Genomic DNA, 20687 nt, shown 5'->3' with positions numbered 1-20687 from the left:
TTGTCGGATAGAAACATATCCAATTACAAAGAAGAAACAAGGTTGATGTACACGTACATTTTCTACTTAGTTAGGTCTAATTAATCTGGAACAGTTACGGATAAAGCCTTTTGATCTACCTTAAACATGAAAACACAAAAGAGCTAAATAAGTAACAAGTTTTTTATTTTTTATAGTAACGAGCCAATCGTACTTTAGCCCTATATTTTTTCTTTGAAATCATTGAAAGTGTACGACAATAAAAAGTCTCTCACAAGACACCTGTAAGTGATTACGTCACAAAAATATTGTTGTTTCGTACTACGCGTCTTCATCTACTGCTACGAAATAACTACGGCGTTAGCGCTCGAACTACGAAGGCTACGACGTAGCTACATATCTAATCGTGTAACGGAAATTATTATAGTTTGTCAATTTTCACAGAGCACATTTGATTTGACATTTTGGACTCCACTGGGCCCTACATAAGGCTCTAAAACTAACGTCCGTATTCACAAACAATGCTTGCTTAAGTGAAGCAGCAAATCGAACGCACAGCATTGAATAGAGCTCGGTGATTGGATCGTGTGTCACCCTGTGCGTCCACGCGCACTGTGAGACCTCGTAGTAATGTTTGTGAATACGGACGTAAATGTATGTAAATAAATAAACAATTGATACGCGCCGTGTTTCCTTCTTGACCTTAGACTTGTAGTAATGAAATTACGACGTGCCTAAGCAAAGGCCATCCATCGTTTCATTACGGAGAAAGTAAACAGAAACAGGAAGGCTTTTTCCGCTCTGCCCTGTAAATAGTGTTATAAGTATTTTGTTTGAAGTCACTGACCGATGGCCCGCCCTTCAGTCACACCTTTGATTATTATCATAAAAGGTTGAAATTTTAGGGAAGTTCAGCATACGACTGTTATACAAGCCTAACAACTAAATGTCGCTTATTCCCAACGAGTCACACCCAAAAGAGTTACCCGTTGGGAAAAAAATTCCCATCGAGTCACCCTGGTACTGATCACACACATTTAGTACATTTAATATCGGAATATAACGGGAAGTAAGCTTTTATTTTATAGAAAAAACTAGCTTTCCGCCCGCGGCTTCGCCCGCGTGGAATTTTGTCTGTCACAGAAAAACTTTATCGCGCGCGTCCCTGTTTCAAAAACCGGGATAAAAACTATCCTATGTTCTTTCCCGGGACTCAAACTATCTCTATGCCAAATTTCATCAAAATCGGTTGCGAGGTTTAAGCGGGAAAGCGTAACAGACAGACAGACAGACAGACAGACAGACAGACAGACAGACAGACAGACAGAGTTACTTTCGCATTTATAATATTAGTTGGGATGCACAAAATACATTAAAAATCTAAATAATTCAGTAATCTAAAGTACAGTAAGAAAACACAGGTTAAAGAGTATGGGTGTACTGGATGGGAATTTTCGCCAAATGAGTTCTCGGAAATAAAGCTATTATTGTTACAAAATTAGCATTCTTAGGCTGAGTTGCACCATCTTACTTTAACTTTGACAAACGTCAAAAGTCTGTCAAACTTTATACAAAAAGCACCGGTTATTGTTATTGTTATGGTTAAAATACGGTGGTGTAACTCAGCCTTAGGTAGTCAATTCATAATAATGTTAGGAGATTATAAACAGCGTAATCGCTTATGAATCTACATTATAATGAAGCACGAAATTTAATATTCGTTGTAGGTAAATATTTGGGAGCTTAAATCTTTGCAACTGTGTCGAGCCGCGAAATTATTTAAGAAAGCTTATTTCTGGAGTTCATAGGCCACTTTTTACGGTAAACGTAAATTTTAGAATAAACCGAACCCAATTTGCGTGAAATGAATTAAATTTCCCTGAAATACACGTTGTATTTCAGAAAAAACTCGGCACTTGCGAACGTCAAAATAAAAATGTAGTCCTTTAGCGCTTTCAAAGGAAGATCACTCTTCCGTTAAATGCTTTGACACTCATTTTGTCTATTTGCGTTATTTTCCATGAAAATTCTGAATCATCATTCCAAGAAGCAGGTACTTTCATAACTTTATTAACAAAAACTGAAATCGTAATATCGAGGGTTCAAAACAGACCTTTAAAGCGTAATTCCGATTCATTTCTAATACTAATATTATAAAGCTGAAGAGTTTGTTTGTTTGTTTACTTGAACGTGCTAATCTCCGGAACTACTGGTCCGATTTGAAAAATTCTTTCAGTGTTAGATAGCCTATATTTATTGAGGAAGTCTATAGGCTTTACAACATCACGCTACGATCAATAGGAGCAGAGCAAGAATGAAAAATGTTGCGAAAACGGGTTTTCACGCGTACGAAATCACAGCTAGTTGAATAATATTTGCGTACAATTTCCTCACATGCCTTTGACGGAACCACAACCGCAAACACAACTCGTGAAGCTGACTGTTCACACCCACGCAGACCGCGAGGAAATTAAGGTGCAAAAATTAAACTTTTACGTCTCCAGGGAAAGGTTTCGTTAAAATAACAACGAGTCACCTAATTTGGGCGGTTTTCAGCAATAAACGTCACAGCAAATTTGCAAGGGTCTTTTAGACCCGGTTTCCACCAAAGCATAGAAGAGCAGAGCGGAGCGGAGAAGCGTTTTGAATAACCGATCAGATTTCATTATTTCCACTCCACCGCTTCTGTCAAATAGGGATGATGACTGGGTAATAAAATCGAAATTCTATTTAGTCCGTCAGACAAATAATAAAAAAATGTTGGACACATTTTTTTGAATTTTTTTCTTAATCGAATAATCACAGTAATAAATTGAGTTGAAATGTCGCGTGACGTCACTTTTGAGTAAAAAATCTACTCAAGCGTGACGTGACGCGCCATTTCAACTTGATGTAGCACTGTTAGTATAATTATGAAAGAAAATAAAAAATATGAGTCTAATATTTTCTAATTATCTGTCTGACGGACAAATAATTGAAATTTTGTCATCAAATTCAAATTCAAATTGTTTTAATTGTGAAATCACAGGTAAATACATAAGTCAGGTCATAAAATTTTTGTAATAGATCAGCTGTGTTCCGCCGCGTGGGCATACTTACCATCAGGTGATCCGTTTGCTCGTTTGCCTCCTATCACATAAAAAAAAAAAATACAATAAAATTCATCTAACCTATTCTTTAAAAAAATTTGACGGCCCGACACTTCTCCGCTCCGCTCGGCCTTGGTGGAAACCAGGGCTTAACTCAAAGCCCGTAACTAAACGAAAACTGGTCCCAACTCAGAATAATTAGGCTTTACTTATTCAGTTATATTGTTTGGAACGCAGATTGCAGGACAGTGGCTAATCAAGACGACGACTACATAAACACTGGGAGCCTAGCAAAACACAGAATGCTAGTCCGGCAATGTACCGCCAAGTTGAACAAACAACGCTGTTTTGTCCGATCCAGTTGGTTTTCTGTCAACATCGACTTATAATAATAAAGTAGGCACTTGTCTTTCAAATTACAAACGGAGAATTATGTGATCTAATAAAAACCCACGTGACCGCTTTTACAAAATAACAAATAATAAAAAAATATGAAGTCCTAAGAATGAGTACTTAGTTACTAAGTAATACACAAATAGGTCAACATCATTATATTTAACATTTTTGGAGATACGAGTATAATTTTTAACATAATAATATCCTCTCATGCCTAACTTAAGCTTTGTTAGAGCCTGCGTAGGTTCAATCTTCGTACATTAATATCACGTTCACAATAACGACAATACCTGTGCTTATCTCGGTCGGCAGGAAAAACCATAGAAGTGGTTCATCTTATAATACAAATATAAAAAATTTGAGCTTGCGAATGCAGAATGGATGGAAGTTTGTTAATCTTGTACGCTTCAACCATTGAAATTATTTTGATGACATTTAGTATTAGAGATAGTTTAAGACAGTACAAATTATTTTTAGAAGCCACGTGAAAAAACGTTAAATGAAGCCACGGGAAAAAACTAGCAATATATAATTGGCTTACACTAACAAGAGCGTAACGACTAAGAAGACGAAAGGGTTTACTCAAGCCCAAATAAGCTTTAAAAACTGTCATTAATTTTTAGTTTCCTAATCATCTGCAACTTTATTCTTACGAAGTTCGCCTCGAAACCTCGTCATCTATAGCTCTCCCGTTAATCTGAGCCAGGACGTTCGGCATCAATACAAAGGCAATCATAACAAAGGTCTCTCTTAATTAATGGCATACAGATGTGGTCTGTACATTGTATAGTAGGTATTAACCTCCATCACAGTAAGAGCGGTTTCGTACTACGTCCGACCCGAGTCCGTCATAATACGGATCTAGAAACTAACTAGAGAAATCGGATGACGGAAACCAGATCATAGATAATTAAGTTGCTGTGCGTCATTTATCTATTTTTTACAAATAAGTATTTACAAAATACGTATGTGTGTGTAGGTGCGAGCAGGGTAGTTATTTAATGACGTAACGTGACGTACTATGACGTACTTATTTGTTACCGGATTCAGATCTAGTGCATAAGTAAACTACCATATAAATAGTTCTATTAAGACTACTCCGGTCTATACTTTCACGGATTAGAATCGGAATCGTTCGTTCCAGCCAGTCCACTGCTGGACAAAGGCTTCCCACTAGGATTTTCACAAAGACCGGTCCTGCCCGCTTCCTGGCGTTTCCCGCGACCTTTACCAGATCGTCGGTCTACCTAGTGGGAGGCCTGCCTGCACTATATCGCACGTACTTAGTGCGAAACCATGTAGTGGGAGGCCTGCCTACACCACATTTAAAATAGGTACTCAGTACGAAACCACTCTAAACGTTATCAACTTTAACATTCTAGCTTTGATCAACATTCGAGAGCAATTGATTTCAATTCAATTATTATAATAGCCTTCACATTGTTTGTGAAAGGTATGATATCAGAAAACAATTGAAGTTACAATGGAAAATAATATCGATAATGGTTTCCGAGTAACAATACTCGTAAATCGTTTGACTTGTGGTTATCAATGACAAAGAAAATTATGTGGATATTTGTCGAAATAAAGGAAATCTTTTAATGTTTTTTCACAAATTATTAATAGTCCCTTTAGCCCCTCGTATTAAGCAAAATGTGCTTGTGTCACGAGCGGTAGCGGGGTTCGAACCTGCTTTTCTCGGAGGTCGAGTCGGCCAGTCCGACCCTTTCACCATTCGGCTATCGTGGCTTCATATTTATTGCCTACTTAGTTATTATTATTAATATACTGGAACTCGTCATTTGATTACAAAATTATGTTACTGATGATGATATGCTAAATATGGCATGTAATTGTGTTTATATGGGAGCGATTTTGCAACAAAAATATTTTAGTTTAATTTCCTGTAGATTGTAGGAAAAATTTTCGAGCCTCAGGGCGCTACGAAACGTTTTAAAAATGGAAATACAATCAATCATTTTGTAATAAAGGCAGATTTTCTTTGAAGTGGCGACCTTTTCATGGGACAAAGTAGAGCTGAAGCTTCGAAATTACATTTCATGAAAAGAAAATGTACTTTTTAGTCATCTTTATTTTAAAAGTGATACTTAGGTAAATATCATTTCGCAGAGTTCAGACTTTACCATGTAGGTATTTACTGTTATTTAACTCACGTGTAGTAAAAGAAAAGTACGAAAGAATATCTCACCGTGTTTAATACCCAAGGGTGATATATAAAATAATAAATAAATAAATACACGCTTTCGCAATTTCCAATGAAGGATAAGATTACCAATAAGAAAAGGCGTGAAATTGTACTCGTATAATAAATCGTTGTGTACGGCGAAAATTGAATCGTCGATATGAATTTGTTTGAGTTTGTTCCGGCGTTTCTTCTCAGCACTTGCCATATGTTTGTCTCGAAGCGCTGGTAGGGCCCAAAAGATAAGGAGACATGTAAAGTGCCCCATAAGGGCTACCTTTTCTTTTTTTATTATTTTCTATTGACGTTCATAAGTGCCACTTGTGGTCTAAACTGAATAAATATTTTTTGATTTTGATTTTGAATGTTCGGAAGGAAATGTTTTATGAGTATTGTACCTTGATAGGCATATATCTCCTGAAGTGGTAATGTTCTTGGTTGAATATACATACAGAAATACATATTGAACAAATAACATCTTTCCAAGCATTGGAATGGAAAGGCGTAGATATTAACAGCTTTATTTGTATTTCCTGGCTTCAGCAATGAAAGGAAAGAAGAATTCACATCTTTACAAGAATTTTCGTACGTCTTTCAATAACAAAATAAACTATCCACCCTCTATCCCTTTCACACATTAATTCTCTTTCAATTATTCATTTGCGTTCAATTCCATTTATATTTATCGATCATCAAGACTCCGTGACATTCTGAAATGAAGTTGCAAACTCGATTTCAGCACAAGCATGTTAAATGTACTAGTTTGTGGCCAGTTCTAGAGTTTCAGAACTTGGTACAAACTCAAGCATACATAAGTTCCATATTAAAACCATTAGGTTCTGAATCTATTCTTCAGACTAAACTTATGCTTGGATGTATCAGAATAGTCTTTAGTAGGTAATTTAAATTAAATTACCCTAAAATAACTTTACTGAACAAGATTAACTGTTGTTTCGCTACAAGTTGGGCCGCGTTGTTTATTACATAATTTTCCTTCAGAAATAAACATGGAAACCGTTACAAAATTTGTTTATAGGTCAAACAAAGTAACATTAATAAACAATAGAGGTCATGAAATTATTAGAAGCTTTACGAACTTGTCTTGTCCTTTTGTTTTTCTTTTTGTTATTGTTTTACAAAGAATCTTTTCTCTAAAAATTCTTAAAACTACAATTACACTTCCGAGCAAAAAAAAAAAGTTTCACGTTACCGTTTCTCTCGAATATTTTCCAAGTTTTTACAAAAAATGGCAGGGCAAAGCTTAAAATAACAGCTGTTCGTTTGTTTTAGCTAACACAGCAGACCTGGGAGTGCTGGATCCCTCACTATACAAATCGGACTGTCTGGATGAAGATCTCATGTGGCCGGAGGGGCACGTGGTATGTATATTTTATGTTTTTAAGTTGGATACTGGCCAGCAGAATGGCCTCCTTAAATAAAAGTAAATTGTTGATTGTTCTTTTGTTTTTTATAGGCCACACACATGACACTTTACTTTTTTGTAATTAAACAGTTCTGACGCTCCTAGGGTCGACCATCTCAGAATCCTCTTAGATTAGATTTACAGTGCGTTCCGTAACAACAAATGCAGTAGATAAAAGTAGTCTTATTGAAATACTTTTTATGAGCTGTCAAAAATTTACCCTGCCGTAGGGAGGGATCCCTGTATGTAAAAGGGAACCTGATATCAAAAGTCCGCGATATCAATCTAAATAAATAAAAGCGAAAGGTGACTGACTCACTCGCTCATCACGAAATGTCAGAAACTACAATATACAAGTGCTAAGAGTCTCAAATTTTGCATGGGGGTTCCTTTTAGAACGTAGGTGCTCACTAAGTTGGGATTTTGCAAAATTCAACCCCTGAGGCCGGCCGGCCGGTAGTAGATACATTTACATACCTTATTGATTTGAATGCTATGCTGAAATGATGTTTTACAGCATATTGAAAGCAAACTAAGTTTTCAATACAAAGGAGTATTGTTTAAAGAAATTGTTTTGGCTTTAAAAATTGGCTGTCTGAAGAAAGAAAATAAATGGCGCGTAGGATCAAACCCGAGTTGGGCGAGTTAGCTTTTAAAATAATAAATACATAACAATTTTACGTTTTCCTTTTACAAAATATCCTCAATAACAATAACTTGTAAATTAAACGCTGTAAGTTACTTTCCAAGATTTGTATTGTGTATTTAACAATGAAAACTGAAATAAGAATCACTCGGTTCGAACAACAACAAAGAACTGGTATCGAATTCTGGGTAGTAATCTCAATTTATTGTTTGACCTCCATTCTATTTTTACTCCAAAACTCTTATTGATAAAATGCTTTCAACTCAGATGAATGAAATTAAAAATCCGAAATCATGAAATAAAAAGTAACTTAACCCATAACTGGTATCGTAAATTGGACATACGTAACTGGTATCGTGGGGGCCGTGCGGCCCCCATACTATGTTTGCTTCTAGCAAGCATGTTTTACCTTATATACTTGAATAAATGCTCATAAATGATATATATCAGGCTTTTTCTATGTAATCATTTAATTTTTATTGTATTAAATCTTGTTACATTATTACTTCAAGACATTACATAAATAGTAACAACTTTTTACGTAATATTTTTTTAACGTTACAAATATCTATGAAACCTACGTTTAGAAAGTTACAACCAAAAATATTATTATTTTAATTAATCCATAATAATGTGAACTTAATAATAAATAAGATTTTAATGTAATGTATAATAAAAATAATAAGCATTTTATAAAAATAAAAACATAAATATTATGTTGACAAACATTAGCAGGTACTGGTGGATTTTCAGACCACTTGTATTTATTTTTTCATAGCAGCTGGATTGACTAGGTCCTACAACATCTTCATTTTCACTCTCTGAAGAAAAAACTAGAAAATCAGAATCAATATCCTCATTATCGACTGAATATTGGTGATTGGGTCTTCACAATGACCTATAATTTTATTATCACTATATCCTTCTTCTGGCATGCCACTAATCACTAATTTAGAATCAAAAACTTCGTTCTAGGTATCTTCTATTGTTTTATCACTAATAAGCCATCAATACTGCAAAAAAAAAACAAAAAACAAATAAAAATTGCCATGAAAAAAAAACTAACGTAACTGGCATTGTGGGGGCCGCGCGGACCCCAACACGTGCATATCTTCGTCCTGGTGAATGATGCATTGCTGAAACGCCTGCACCAGACGCGAGTAGCGCCGAAATGAGAATACCAAAAATTTTGGCTGCCCACGATGCGTAGCTTCTTAGAAATCAAAGAAAACGACATGCGTGGGGGCCGCGCGGCCCCCACGATACCAGTTAAGGGTAAATAAATCAATAAACTCGACCCAAAACAGACTCTGCCGTTTAATACGTTACCATGCCCATTGTGATTTTTTTATGGTTAGAAATAATATAAAAATGCTACTATCGTATCCTACTTCCTACAATCTTAATCTTTCTTTACGTGAGAAACTGAATTTCACGCCAGCAAACTTTGTGTTTTTCATAATTTTGTTATTATGCATTTTCATATAGTAAATGTCCACACGGTTAACAGAAGTAATACGGTAAAAACCATGCCATTATTATAAAAGCGATCCTCAAAATTAAATTCCCTCAAATTAAAAAGCCCTTACTTCACACGTGCAAATACATACACTCCAGTTTTGCAGTACTATCACACCCACTCACAGTTAAGTAAGTTTTAACCTGAATAACTTCCTTTTTATGAAGGCCGGTATTTGTAATAGCCGCCCGGAAATTGTCAGTCGGTTCACTGCTGCCACGGTAGGCAAACAAATCAGGATTGGTTTGGTATTGCGAGTAGAATAGTGTCTTATCATCAGCTAGGTTGATAGCCTGAAGGGTTGTGGGGTAGATGTTGTTAAGCATACGAAAAGGAGCGGTTGTGTATGGTAATAATCGAAAATTACTTATGTTTTATTTATTTTATTGAGATTTACAAATACAGGTATTACAGTATTTGGTTCCAATTCGAATAATAAAGATTCCATATCCTCTAAAATGCCAGGACAGTTTCAAGAATGTTATGCGACAAGACGCAGAAATGGGAATTGCGTCTGGTAATAAAATCCACTACCATAAATACCAAATCCCGTATTCACATTAAAGGTTAACATAACTCGCATTAATTGTCGTCATTGATTTCCCTTGACGGCAATCAGGAAATTGAAAAGCCCGCAATCAACACTTCACTATTCATGGCACAATCAAAAGCAGATTCATTGGAAATTCACGCACCGACGAACGTATTTGTGAATCAAATGTAAATGTTGAAGCATTTAGCAAAGATTAAGCTTTGTCACAGGAGACACATGATGTTATTATACCTAACGTGATCACAAGAAAACTCACCTACTTTAACCTACTGAGTTTCTTGCGCTGCTTCTTATCAGCACTGGCCCATTTATTGTCCTGAAGCAGTGGTAGGGTTAATACTGGGACGTGTAAAAGTGCTTTTTAAAGCCTACTTGCATAAATAATGAGTTTCATGAGTTTTTTTTTTAATTACTTACTTTATTTCTGAGTATCACACAAATATGTAGTACAAGCCTTATTAACATTTGACTAACGCGCATTTACGAACAAGCGCTCCGTAAACAGTAACAATCTTTCGTTCCAAGCTCGTCAGCCACTACGTCAATGTGTGCCAATCCTTAGCAAATCGTTGAAATGACCTTAATTAACCTTCCATTGTAATTTCCCTAGGGTCGAGTGTGGTTCACGCTGAAGTACGAGTCTGGTACCGAGAGGTTACAGGTGCATATCATCAAGGCGAAGCACCTCCCTTCGCGCACTCCCGCACTGGCCAACGCATGCGATCCGTACATAAAGTGAGTATCTTGGGAGGTAGTATAATATGTAGTGAAATTAAAATAGGGATTGACACACTAGTCAATTGACATGATTTTCATCATGATCTTTGTAGGTCGTTGTAGTTTTCATCATCATCATCATCTCAGCCATAGGACGTCCACTGCTGAACATAGGCCTCCCCCAATGCTTTCCATGTTACCCGGTTGGTAGCGGCCTGCGTCCAGCGCCTTCCTGCTACCTTTATGTTATGATGTCGTAGGTCCACCTCGTGGGGGTGGACAGTAGGTATGTGTAACATAAAATAGGGTACAGGACTATTCCCACATCTCTTTCCCACCGCTGCAACTCCTGTGTAGCTTGACTGCCAATAAAAACCCAATCAGTGAAAGTCAGGTTTATCCCGGGGAAAAAATTGGGAGGCCTATTTTCGAAAATTTGTCCGTTTGCCACAATAATAAATAACACACACGACATGTCAAATAAAACAGAAAAAGTAAAAGTAGTACAATTAATAATAATTTTGTTATTTTATATGAAAAGTGTGTCACAGTAAAATTGGACTTTGTATACAAAGACTAAGTACTGGCTCGTTGTTCATAATGTACCTTACATAGATTTTAATTAAATAACACTAAGTATGCTGTTGCAAGCCGTATATCTTAATAACGAGGGCTCCCGGCTTGCAATGTTTTACATAGCAACTAGCTCTACGGCGACCTAACCAGATTTTATTAGATAAACTTTTATTTTCTTCTCAAACATTTATTGCTAAAGTAGGCATGTTATTGTTTTAAAAGTTTGAATTGTTATTCTTAGGCTGAGTTGCACCACCTAAATTTAACGGTATAACGATAACCGGTGCATTTTGTATGGAGTTTGACAGATTTTTAACATTTACTAAAGTTAAAGTAAGATGGTGCAACTCAGCCTTAGTCTATGATCTTCTAAGAATATTTGAAGACTCAATAAACTCTTTGGAAGAAAAACTAATAATTTGTTTTTAAATTGCTTTTGTTTGAGAGTGTGGGAGTCGCAAAATAATGTATAAAGCAAAATAATTTATATTAAAGCTTTTTGTGGGTTTAGTTTTTTAAATAAAACTACGATAATACCACCAAATTACTTTAAAATATCTTTTTTACGGCTTTAAGTATTCATGCTTGTTCCTAGATATCGATTAAACATAATAAAATATGTAAATCATTTGATATATATTTTTATCGTATCACAAGGAAGGCTGTGATCTGTGCGTAATATTCAAGACCGTAAAAGAGTGCGGTGATTTGGAAATGATTAAAAACGTAATAGGTATTTGGTCTTAATGATCAGCACTTGCCAAATGTTGGTCTCGAAGCGCTGGTAGGGTAAAAAGATTATGAGACATGTAGAGGCTCCTTAAGAGCAAAATGACGATTTGTTAGAACTATTTATTAGTCTAAACAAATAAAGAAATTTTGACTTTGACTTTGACTTTGATGTGATTTTTCTTTAGGTTACAACTGATGCCAGATGAGAGAAGAGTGCTGCAGACGAAACAGAAGAAGAAGACTTGCAATCCATTCTTCGACGAGACGTTCGTTTACCAGGTATGTAACTATTCTAGAATAATTGATGATATATTTACTAGGCTGATTGTAACATACTTGCTGTTATGTGTATCTAGATTGGCTGCTGGGCTATTATTGTTTACTCATCAAGTCGTATTTACTGAAGTGGACAGGCGATCACTTCTCTCATTGAAGATATAATATAAACACGCTCGAGATTACTAGGTTTTTGAACTATTACCATTATAACATTAAGCACTATTAAAAAAAACATACCAACCGAATTGAGAACCTCCTCCTTTTGTTGAAATCGGTTAAAATGACAATAGAGTTCATAGTGAAGCTTAAAATTGAGAAAGCGATATAATACAATTATGAAGCACGAATCGATGTAAACTCAAAGCAAAGAGAAAGTTACTAACACATGTTATATTGTTGTAAGCCTCATGGTTAACAACATAACATGTATACATTAACCTTGACCCTTCATAACAGGTGTGGCCCACTCACCGCCACCATATTGACGCGAACCTGTCGTTATGTTCCCAAGATCATCCCGAGCTTACAAAGCTTTTAGCAAACTTTTGTTTTCACTTTGCAGGCTTTACTTTGGTTAGCTAGGGTTCCCTAAACAGGAGGTTTATGGAAATACGCTTTTATACCTACACTAGCGGCCGCCCGCGACTTCGTACGCGTAGATCCCGTTTCACCCCCTTCATCTACATATCTCACGCGGTTTAGATTTTTTCATAAAAATGTTTTTTCCCGCTAATTCTCGTTCCCGTGGGAATTTTGCAATATCCTGTTGTACCTAAGCTTTAAGTTTACTAAGGTACCTGCATACCGAATTTCAAGCGTCTAACTTAAGCGGTTTAGATTTTTCATACAAAAGGATTTTCCCGCTAATTCCCGTTCCCGTGGGAATTTCGGGAATTCCTTTCTTAGTGCATCTCTACGGTACCTAAGCTTTAGCCGTTTAGGCTGTGCGTTGATCTGTCAGTCAGTCAGTCAGTCAGTTTCTCCTTTTATATATTTAGATATCATCGGGAACAGTGCAAATCCGCGTTACTATCATTGGATAATACCGCGTATCTGACAATGTACGCAGAATTCTAATTTACAGACACCATTTTGACGGGAGCTAAATTGATTGAAGTGCAGATACGAGGTTTTATTCAATATTGTTAGTCGGATTAGCACTATCAAAACAGAGTAACACGGGTCTCAACGCTACTTTTTTATATGAGTTACTTATAAAGTTTAAAATCTTAAAATATATCACTACTATAAATACTTTTAATATAGAAAAAATCTGCATAAGCCGAAAACCGTTATTCCATTAACACTAGAAAGGCCGCCGTCCCATTTTTGTCCCACTCGCGAATGGATAACCCTGTAACCATCGATAGGCCTCGCCATGGTCTCCCTAACGTCCAATTTTGACCCCAGTAAAAATATCACCGTTTTCAAGATTTTTAAGTTTTTGTGCATTTTTAGAAAATTGCCACCCGCGATTACTTTTTCTCATGCCATTTCTACAAATGAGGATACTTTTCAATCTAGTTTTTTTCCTTATCACAAGGGATAGTTGAGCTATCAAAAGAAAAGATTAAAGTTCAACAAACTAGTTTAAAAGTATGAAAATTTTAAGAAATTGCAGAGAAGAAGGAAAAATTAATTCATTGTCTTGCACTTTTGATCAGCCGTCGTGTAAAAAAAATGTAGTAAGACCATGGTGCCTATTACCTTAAAAACTTCCTTGGTTGATTGAGATTCTAAAAAGGTATCACAAGCCCATGTATTCTGTATTATTTTTATCTTATGGCTACTTGAATAGCAACTAGTATGAAAACTGCAAAAATGAGTTTTTCTCGTAATAGTTAAACTAGGACTGCATAGTGGCATTAAATACAAATGGATAATTTTTAGCGTAGGAATTTTAATAAAGCAATATTTTATCATCATCATCATCATCATTTCAGCCATAGGACGTCCACTGCTGAACATAGGCCTGTACCCCAATGATTTTCATAATGACCGCTTGGTAGCGGCCTGCATCCAGCACCTTCCTGCTTACCTTTATGAGGTCGTCGGTCCACTTTGTAGGTAGACGTCCTACGATGCGCTTTCCGGTACGTAGCCTCCACTTGAACCCTGTTGCCCCATTGGCCGTCCGTTCTGCGTTTTTGTGATTACTTAATTTTTGTTTTAAATCTTATAAATGTGCCTATAGACAGATACTCGTGATAATACACGGCTCGGAAACGTGGATTTTTTGGACAGCGTGCTATGGAAGGGGCTATGCTCGGGTTTCTTCACGAAACCGTATCAGAATTTAGGAGATCCGTAAACGAACTAAAGTCGCCGACATAGCTCGACGGATCAGCAAGCTAAAGTGGCAATGGGCAGGGCACAGTAGGTTGCAGAACTGAGGCAGCAGGGTTAAAGTGGAGGCTACGTACCGGAAAGCGCATCGTAGGACGTCCACCTACAAAGTGGACCGACGACCTCATAAAGGTAAGCAGGAAGGTGCTGGATGCAGGCCGCTACCAAGCGGTCATTATGAAAATCATTGGGGTACAGGCCTATGTTCAGCAGTGGACGTCCTATGGCTGAAATGATGATGATGATAATGATAAAATGTTGCTTTATTAAAATTCCTACGCTAAAAATTATCCATTTGTATTTAATGCCACTATGCAGTCCTAGTTTAACTATTACGAGAAAAACTCATTTTTGCAGTTTTCATACTAGTTGCTATTCAAGTAGCCATAAAATAAAAATAATACAGAATACATAGGCTTGTGATACCTTTTTAGAATCTCAATTAATCAAGAAAGTTTTTAAGGTAATGGGCACGACGGTCTTCCTACATTTTTTTACACGACGGCTGATCAAAAGTGCAAGACAATGAATTAATTTTTCCTTCTTCTCTGCAATTTCTTAAAATTTTCATACTTTTAAACTAGTTTGTTGAACTTTAATCTTTTCTTTTGATAGCCCAACTATCCCTTGTGATAAGGAAAAAAACTAGATTGAAAAGTATCCTCATTTGTAGAAATGGCATGAGAAAAAGTAATCGCAGGTGGAAATTTTCTAAAAATGCACAAAAACTTAAAAATCTTGAAAACGGTGATATTTTTACTGGGGTCAAAATTGGACGTTAGGGAGACCATGGCGAGGCCTATCGATGGTTACAGGGTTATCCATTGTTTTTGGGACACCCTGTATATTGTACTAGTTTTTGCCTGTGACTTCACCCGTGAGAAATTAAGTTTATCATAGAAAGACCTAATTTCTTGACACTTATCGTTGCTTTTTGACCAAATAACTGAATATTATTCTAAATTATAGCCTATATTATGTTATTCTGAAGTATTAACAATAAAATTGCAGTTTTATTAAGATCCGCTTAGTATTTTTTGCGTAAAAGAGTGAAAAAACATCCATCGATCTAACCATGAATCCATACTCACTTAGTTCAAGTTCCAGGCATATATCCACCTATTCATCCATCCTATCCATTCATAAGTCCATCCATCCTTCAATTCATCAATATTTATTAACTTTTACATTTATAATATTAGTAGGAAGATGGCCTCTAGACATAAGCCAGTTCATACATTGTATGATTTGATACATTTTTAAAATGTGTGACTTATAAAATTTTGAAGAATAAACGTACATACTTCTCATTGTAAATGGTCAAAAACTTCATTGTTTGTGTACAGATAACAGAAAAATAACCATACCTATAGAAATTTCTAAACACATAGTACACCAGATAGACAAAAAACCATACAAAAAAACTTTGTGCAAAATGTGCACTATTATTTTTAAGACATTTTTTTTTCTTTAAAAATAATAATGACTAGTTAAAGTAGTAATGTCATGATTATAATACAGTATACCACCACGTAATATGTGACTATTTTTAAACGAAACCAAAAATATCTAAATTTTAATAATTCCAAATTAAAACTGAATACATTTATATTTTTAAAGAAATAAGTACATATTGTTTTAACCACATAGATAAACCTTTTTTTGAGGATACTACAAATAGTTTTAACCATAATATTCACGCCTGAAACTAAAAAATGTTACAAAATACATGCTGGGACAAAATTGACCCAGCGGCGCTTCTAGGGGGGTCGTAATCTTCGGCACTTCTAGTGTTAACGTAGTTTGGACGGTCACGAAAAATAAATTAATGTTTGAACTTAAAAGTCTTCATCTTTACATTATTTCTCAGAAAAACCGCAATGAATATTGAGAGCTTCAGCAAATTTTTATTACATTTTTAAGAAATCTGGCATTAGTAGTAGTCTTTTCGGGGGCCATCATGAAACAAGATTGAGATTTGAAAAACATAGCGCTACACGACAATATAAAAAAATGAAAATAGTGACAAATATTAATATCATTGCCACCTTTCCCACTTCTACGGCTACTAATGTTGCCAGGTTTTACAGCATGATTCAAATCAATGTCGATCTGCAGTAAAGGCCCAGTTGGTCCCAGAGAAAAAAAGTAACGATAACCAGTGTTTTTGTATGGAATTTGACAGATTTTTGACGTTTCTTAAAGTTAAAGTAAGATGGTGCAACCCAGCCTAAAAGTTCGAAGTTATCTTCCGGATGACAAATGATAGAGTACAAAATGTTATTAACCCCTAATAACCGCATGGCAAAGTGGGTACGTGTACCCTGTTACGTTGTACCGAGCAAGGGTTTACTTGCCTAAGTGAAATTTATTGGCCGCAACCTGTGGGATCATGTCGGATACTGTACCTTGACCTAGTAAATACTCTCGGTGTGCGCCTAACGACAGATGGTACTGCGCAAACATGGTAACAGGTAGTGTGACATCTATACAGTGTGTCCGGGCATGTAGTGATCAAACTTTAAGGGCGTAATCTATGGACAATTTTATCGATGAAAATACTTCAAATTTGGGGCCTGACCCATTTCTCGAAAAATTACATCGATTTAAGTTTTAAATTTTTAGTTTACAACTCTTCTTTAAAAAACAAGTGAAAGCGTGGGTAACCTAACATTAATAGGCAAATATTTTATATCATGCGATAGTCAATAAAATTATCTATTGGTAGAAGAAGAAAACAGACACAAGTTTCATACATTTTATGGGAGTAAGAATGGATTTAATTAGAAAAATACATGACTTTTGTCACTTCTTTTTCAGTTATTTTCCAACACAAGAAAAACCAGGTCGTTAAGGTATGTTTTATTTACATTGTATTTTTAATATTTGAGCTATTCTACAAAACGAATGTAAATTTATTAGTCTACGTCTATTAGTTTCGACGTAATCGTTGAACAAAGATACCCCTTTCCAGCGGTTTCCATAGTAATCGGAATAGGTTGTGTGATTCTTTCAGGCAGTGCATTTTCGCATGTCGCGTGCGCTATGGAAACCGCTGGGAAGAGGTATCTTTGTTCAACAATTATGTCGAAACTAATAGACATAGACTAATAAATTTACATTCGTTTTGTAGAATAGCTCAAATACTAATAATACAATGCAAATAAAACATACCTTAACGACCTGATTTTTCTTGTGTTGGAAAATAACTGAAAAAGAAGTGACAAAAGTCATGTATTTTTCTAATTAAATCCATTCTTACTCCCATAAAATGTATGAAACTTGTGTCTGTTTTCTTCTTCTACTAATAGATAATTTTATTGGCTGTCGCATGATATAAAATATTTGCCTATTAATGTTAAGCTACCCACGCTTTCACTTGTTTTTTAAAGAAGAGGTGTAAACTAAAAATTAAAAACTTAAATCGATGTAATTTTTCGAGAAATTGGACAGGCCCCAAATTTGAAGTATTTTCATCGATAAAATTGTCCATAGATCACGCCTTTAAAGTTTGATCACTACATGCCCGGACACACTGTATATATAAAAGAAAGTCGTGTTAGTTACTCCACTTATAACTCAAGAACGGCTGAACCGATTTAGCTGAAAATTGTCAGGGAGGTAGTTTAGAGCCAGGAGAAGGACATAGGATACTTTTTATCCCGTTCGAAATAAAAAAAAAGTCTGCTTATTTATTGCCATTAAGGCGGAACAAAGTTCGCCGGGTTAGCTAGTTTATTATATTGAATTCTGTAATTTTTGCCATCTGCGAGCAGACTGAACATGTCATGATCCTGCTATAATATTGTCACCCTGGATTACTGTGTTTTAGGCAAATAAACGCATGAACTTCAACTTGTCATTTTTTTACTTAAATGAAATAAGAGGGTATAATGCCATACAGCTTTGTCTGGTTTCGAAAAGTTTTTAGACTTTAAACTTATTTATTTTTACGAGTATTGTCACCATTTTTTTTAAACTTGTGTTTCCTTTACATTAAACTATTAGGTAACTGAAAATATTATGGTATTGCATGTTTGCAACAGTTACATGACATTTTAACAGAATGTACTGTCGCCAACAGGTTCACTTAGCTCAAAATTAATTTCATCCGAACGTTTCTGAACGTTACTTCTTGAAGATAAGGTTCATACTCAATTGATGAAAATTATTATGTCCGTGTACCCGTATCTAAGGTAAGCTTAGCGCAATACCGCATCATCTAGCTTTAATCCTATTAGAGATTTAAATAGGGTTTAATGAAAGGCTGTAATATACGGAGCGTGGCTTAACCGGCCACGTGCAATAACGGCCCAGCTTTATTATAAGCGACAGTGATGGAAGACAATTTTTATCCTGAAATAATACAGAGGATTGTTCAGGTGGAATGGAGTTTCTGTAATATTTCTTGCAAATAGGTACAATAGAAAACTATGACTGACTTCTTTTTAAGATCTGCCGAAAAAATATTGTTTTAGTACCTACTGTTTAATTTTATTTTAAAAAATCCCTATGCGGTAAGTATCAGAATTAACTTCACTGGGGTTATTATACCTTGTGCCAAGTACACAATATGTGTGCACGATTAATACGGAAAAACGCACGAAAAACTATGCTATGGGTACATATTGGCAGAAAAATTATATCTTCCTACCTACCAACACGTTTATTGTGTGTATAAATTGTGCCAACTTCTTTGTTCCAGCCCTTTTACTGTGTTATAAAAGGAAATCTCATTATTAAGTAACTCTACCAAAGGTGCATTCTATAAAAAAAAACATATTTTCAAATGTTAACAAAGACCCAAGACGGTAGCGATAAAAAAATCCGTCCTTATTTTATTTAAACCTTAACATAAATTCATAACCCTTTGCGGTCCATCTAACTAGTCGGGTTATAACGATTATCCGATCACCTCTGATGACCTGGATCTTGTAATGTTATTAACAGCTCGGTCATGCTCCGGTCTACAGAGTATTAGTCCCGTATCATTTGAATACCTTTTTCATGCAAATTGTTTGGTCTATTAGTATCGAAAAAGCTGAGCTGAAGCGAATAGACTTGAGTGAGAAGGATTTTAATTTTTAACGAGTTTCGGTAAGGTTTGGGTCTTTTTATAACGATGTTTTTTAAAATCTATAAAGTATGGGCTACATAGAGATTTGAACTGCTAGTGTGTTAAAAGGCACTCATTTAACCTTTTCAGCGCCACGTCAAATACAAAAGCCATCACTCTGACGCCACGCTTGATAAATTATGATATCAATATAATCATTGTATTCATTATTATTCAGTTTACATAATACTCACATAATTTTTACTGACATCATTTTTAAGGCGGATTAATCCGTTGTTGGCGGTCAACCTGATGTACGGATGTATCCGTCATTGGCGTTGAAAAGGTTAAGGACTCTTTGTGTATCAACCGGTACAGAAGGGTTAACGTGCCTTTTTGAAGCACGAGATAAGTGGTTTAAATACAGGTGAGATACAAGGCAAAAGCTTCCTCATTGTGGATAAAAAAACGTTGTCCAGATGTAGTCGTAATGCAAATACACTCGGCATCAAATAAATCGCACCTCCCGCGACAAGCACTTATCAAACGTATGCATCCCCACTTCCCACCAACATTGGTACCATTTGAAAGCCTAGTTCTAAACTTCATTTCATTAAAGGAAAGGGTTTTACCCCAAAAATGTGTCTTTACAAGGATCCAGAGTCACTTCTTCAAAAAATAGGTAGTTACGCTATAGCCATTATTTATGACTATAAAACTGTTAAGTTAGGATTAATCGCTATCCATCTGTTAAAGAGGACACGTGAGATCTTTATTTGGTTTTATAACCATAAAAATTTGCTCTAATTGATCCCAGAGGTGAGCCCAAAGTGAGGTCTATTTTCAAGTCACATTTATGGTATATGTTAATCATTTATTTAGAAATGAAATGTATTTTTCTGTAAGGATATTTATTGGGCTTTCAAATAACACCAATATTGTTGCGGTACCATAATTGTGTCAGAAGAAAATCTTTAAAGTTCGCGTCGCGGAAGGTGCGGTTTATTTGATGTTGAGTGTAGATTTTTTTATGCACAACAAGGCAGGTATTTGACCACAATCGCACCTGATGTTAAGTGGGATGCAGTCTGGGATGGTACATATCTGCCCTGTAAGTGCATATTCACTCTCGCCTTTAAAATACCCGGATTATAGTCTTCGGAAAAGACAGCA

General features: G+C 35.7%; 1 protein-coding gene across 3 annotated transcripts in view; it reads left to right on the top strand.

Moving 5' to 3' along the window:
- Positions 1-20687, top strand: part of LOC135078846 (synaptotagmin-15-like) — a 102177-nt gene that overhangs the window by 72506 nt on the left and 8984 nt on the right. For all 3 annotated transcript variants that reach the window (XM_063973409.1, XM_063973407.1, XM_063973408.1), the window contains exons 6-8: positions 6958-7046; positions 10419-10543; positions 12019-12112. In XM_063973409.1, coding sequence (XP_063829479.1) covers positions 6958-7046; positions 10419-10543; positions 12019-12112 — 308 coding nt within the window. The remainder of the gene's footprint in view (positions 1-6957; positions 7047-10418; positions 10544-12018; positions 12113-20687) is intronic.

This window comes from Ostrinia nubilalis, chromosome 15 (assembly GCF_963855985.1).
Source record: "Ostrinia nubilalis chromosome 15, ilOstNubi1.1, whole genome shotgun sequence".
In the NCBI taxonomy this organism is placed as follows: Eukaryota; Metazoa; Arthropoda; class Insecta; order Lepidoptera; family Crambidae; genus Ostrinia; species Ostrinia nubilalis.
Note: the sequence above shows the minus strand (reverse complement) of the source record. Positions and strands in the feature narration are given on the sequence as shown.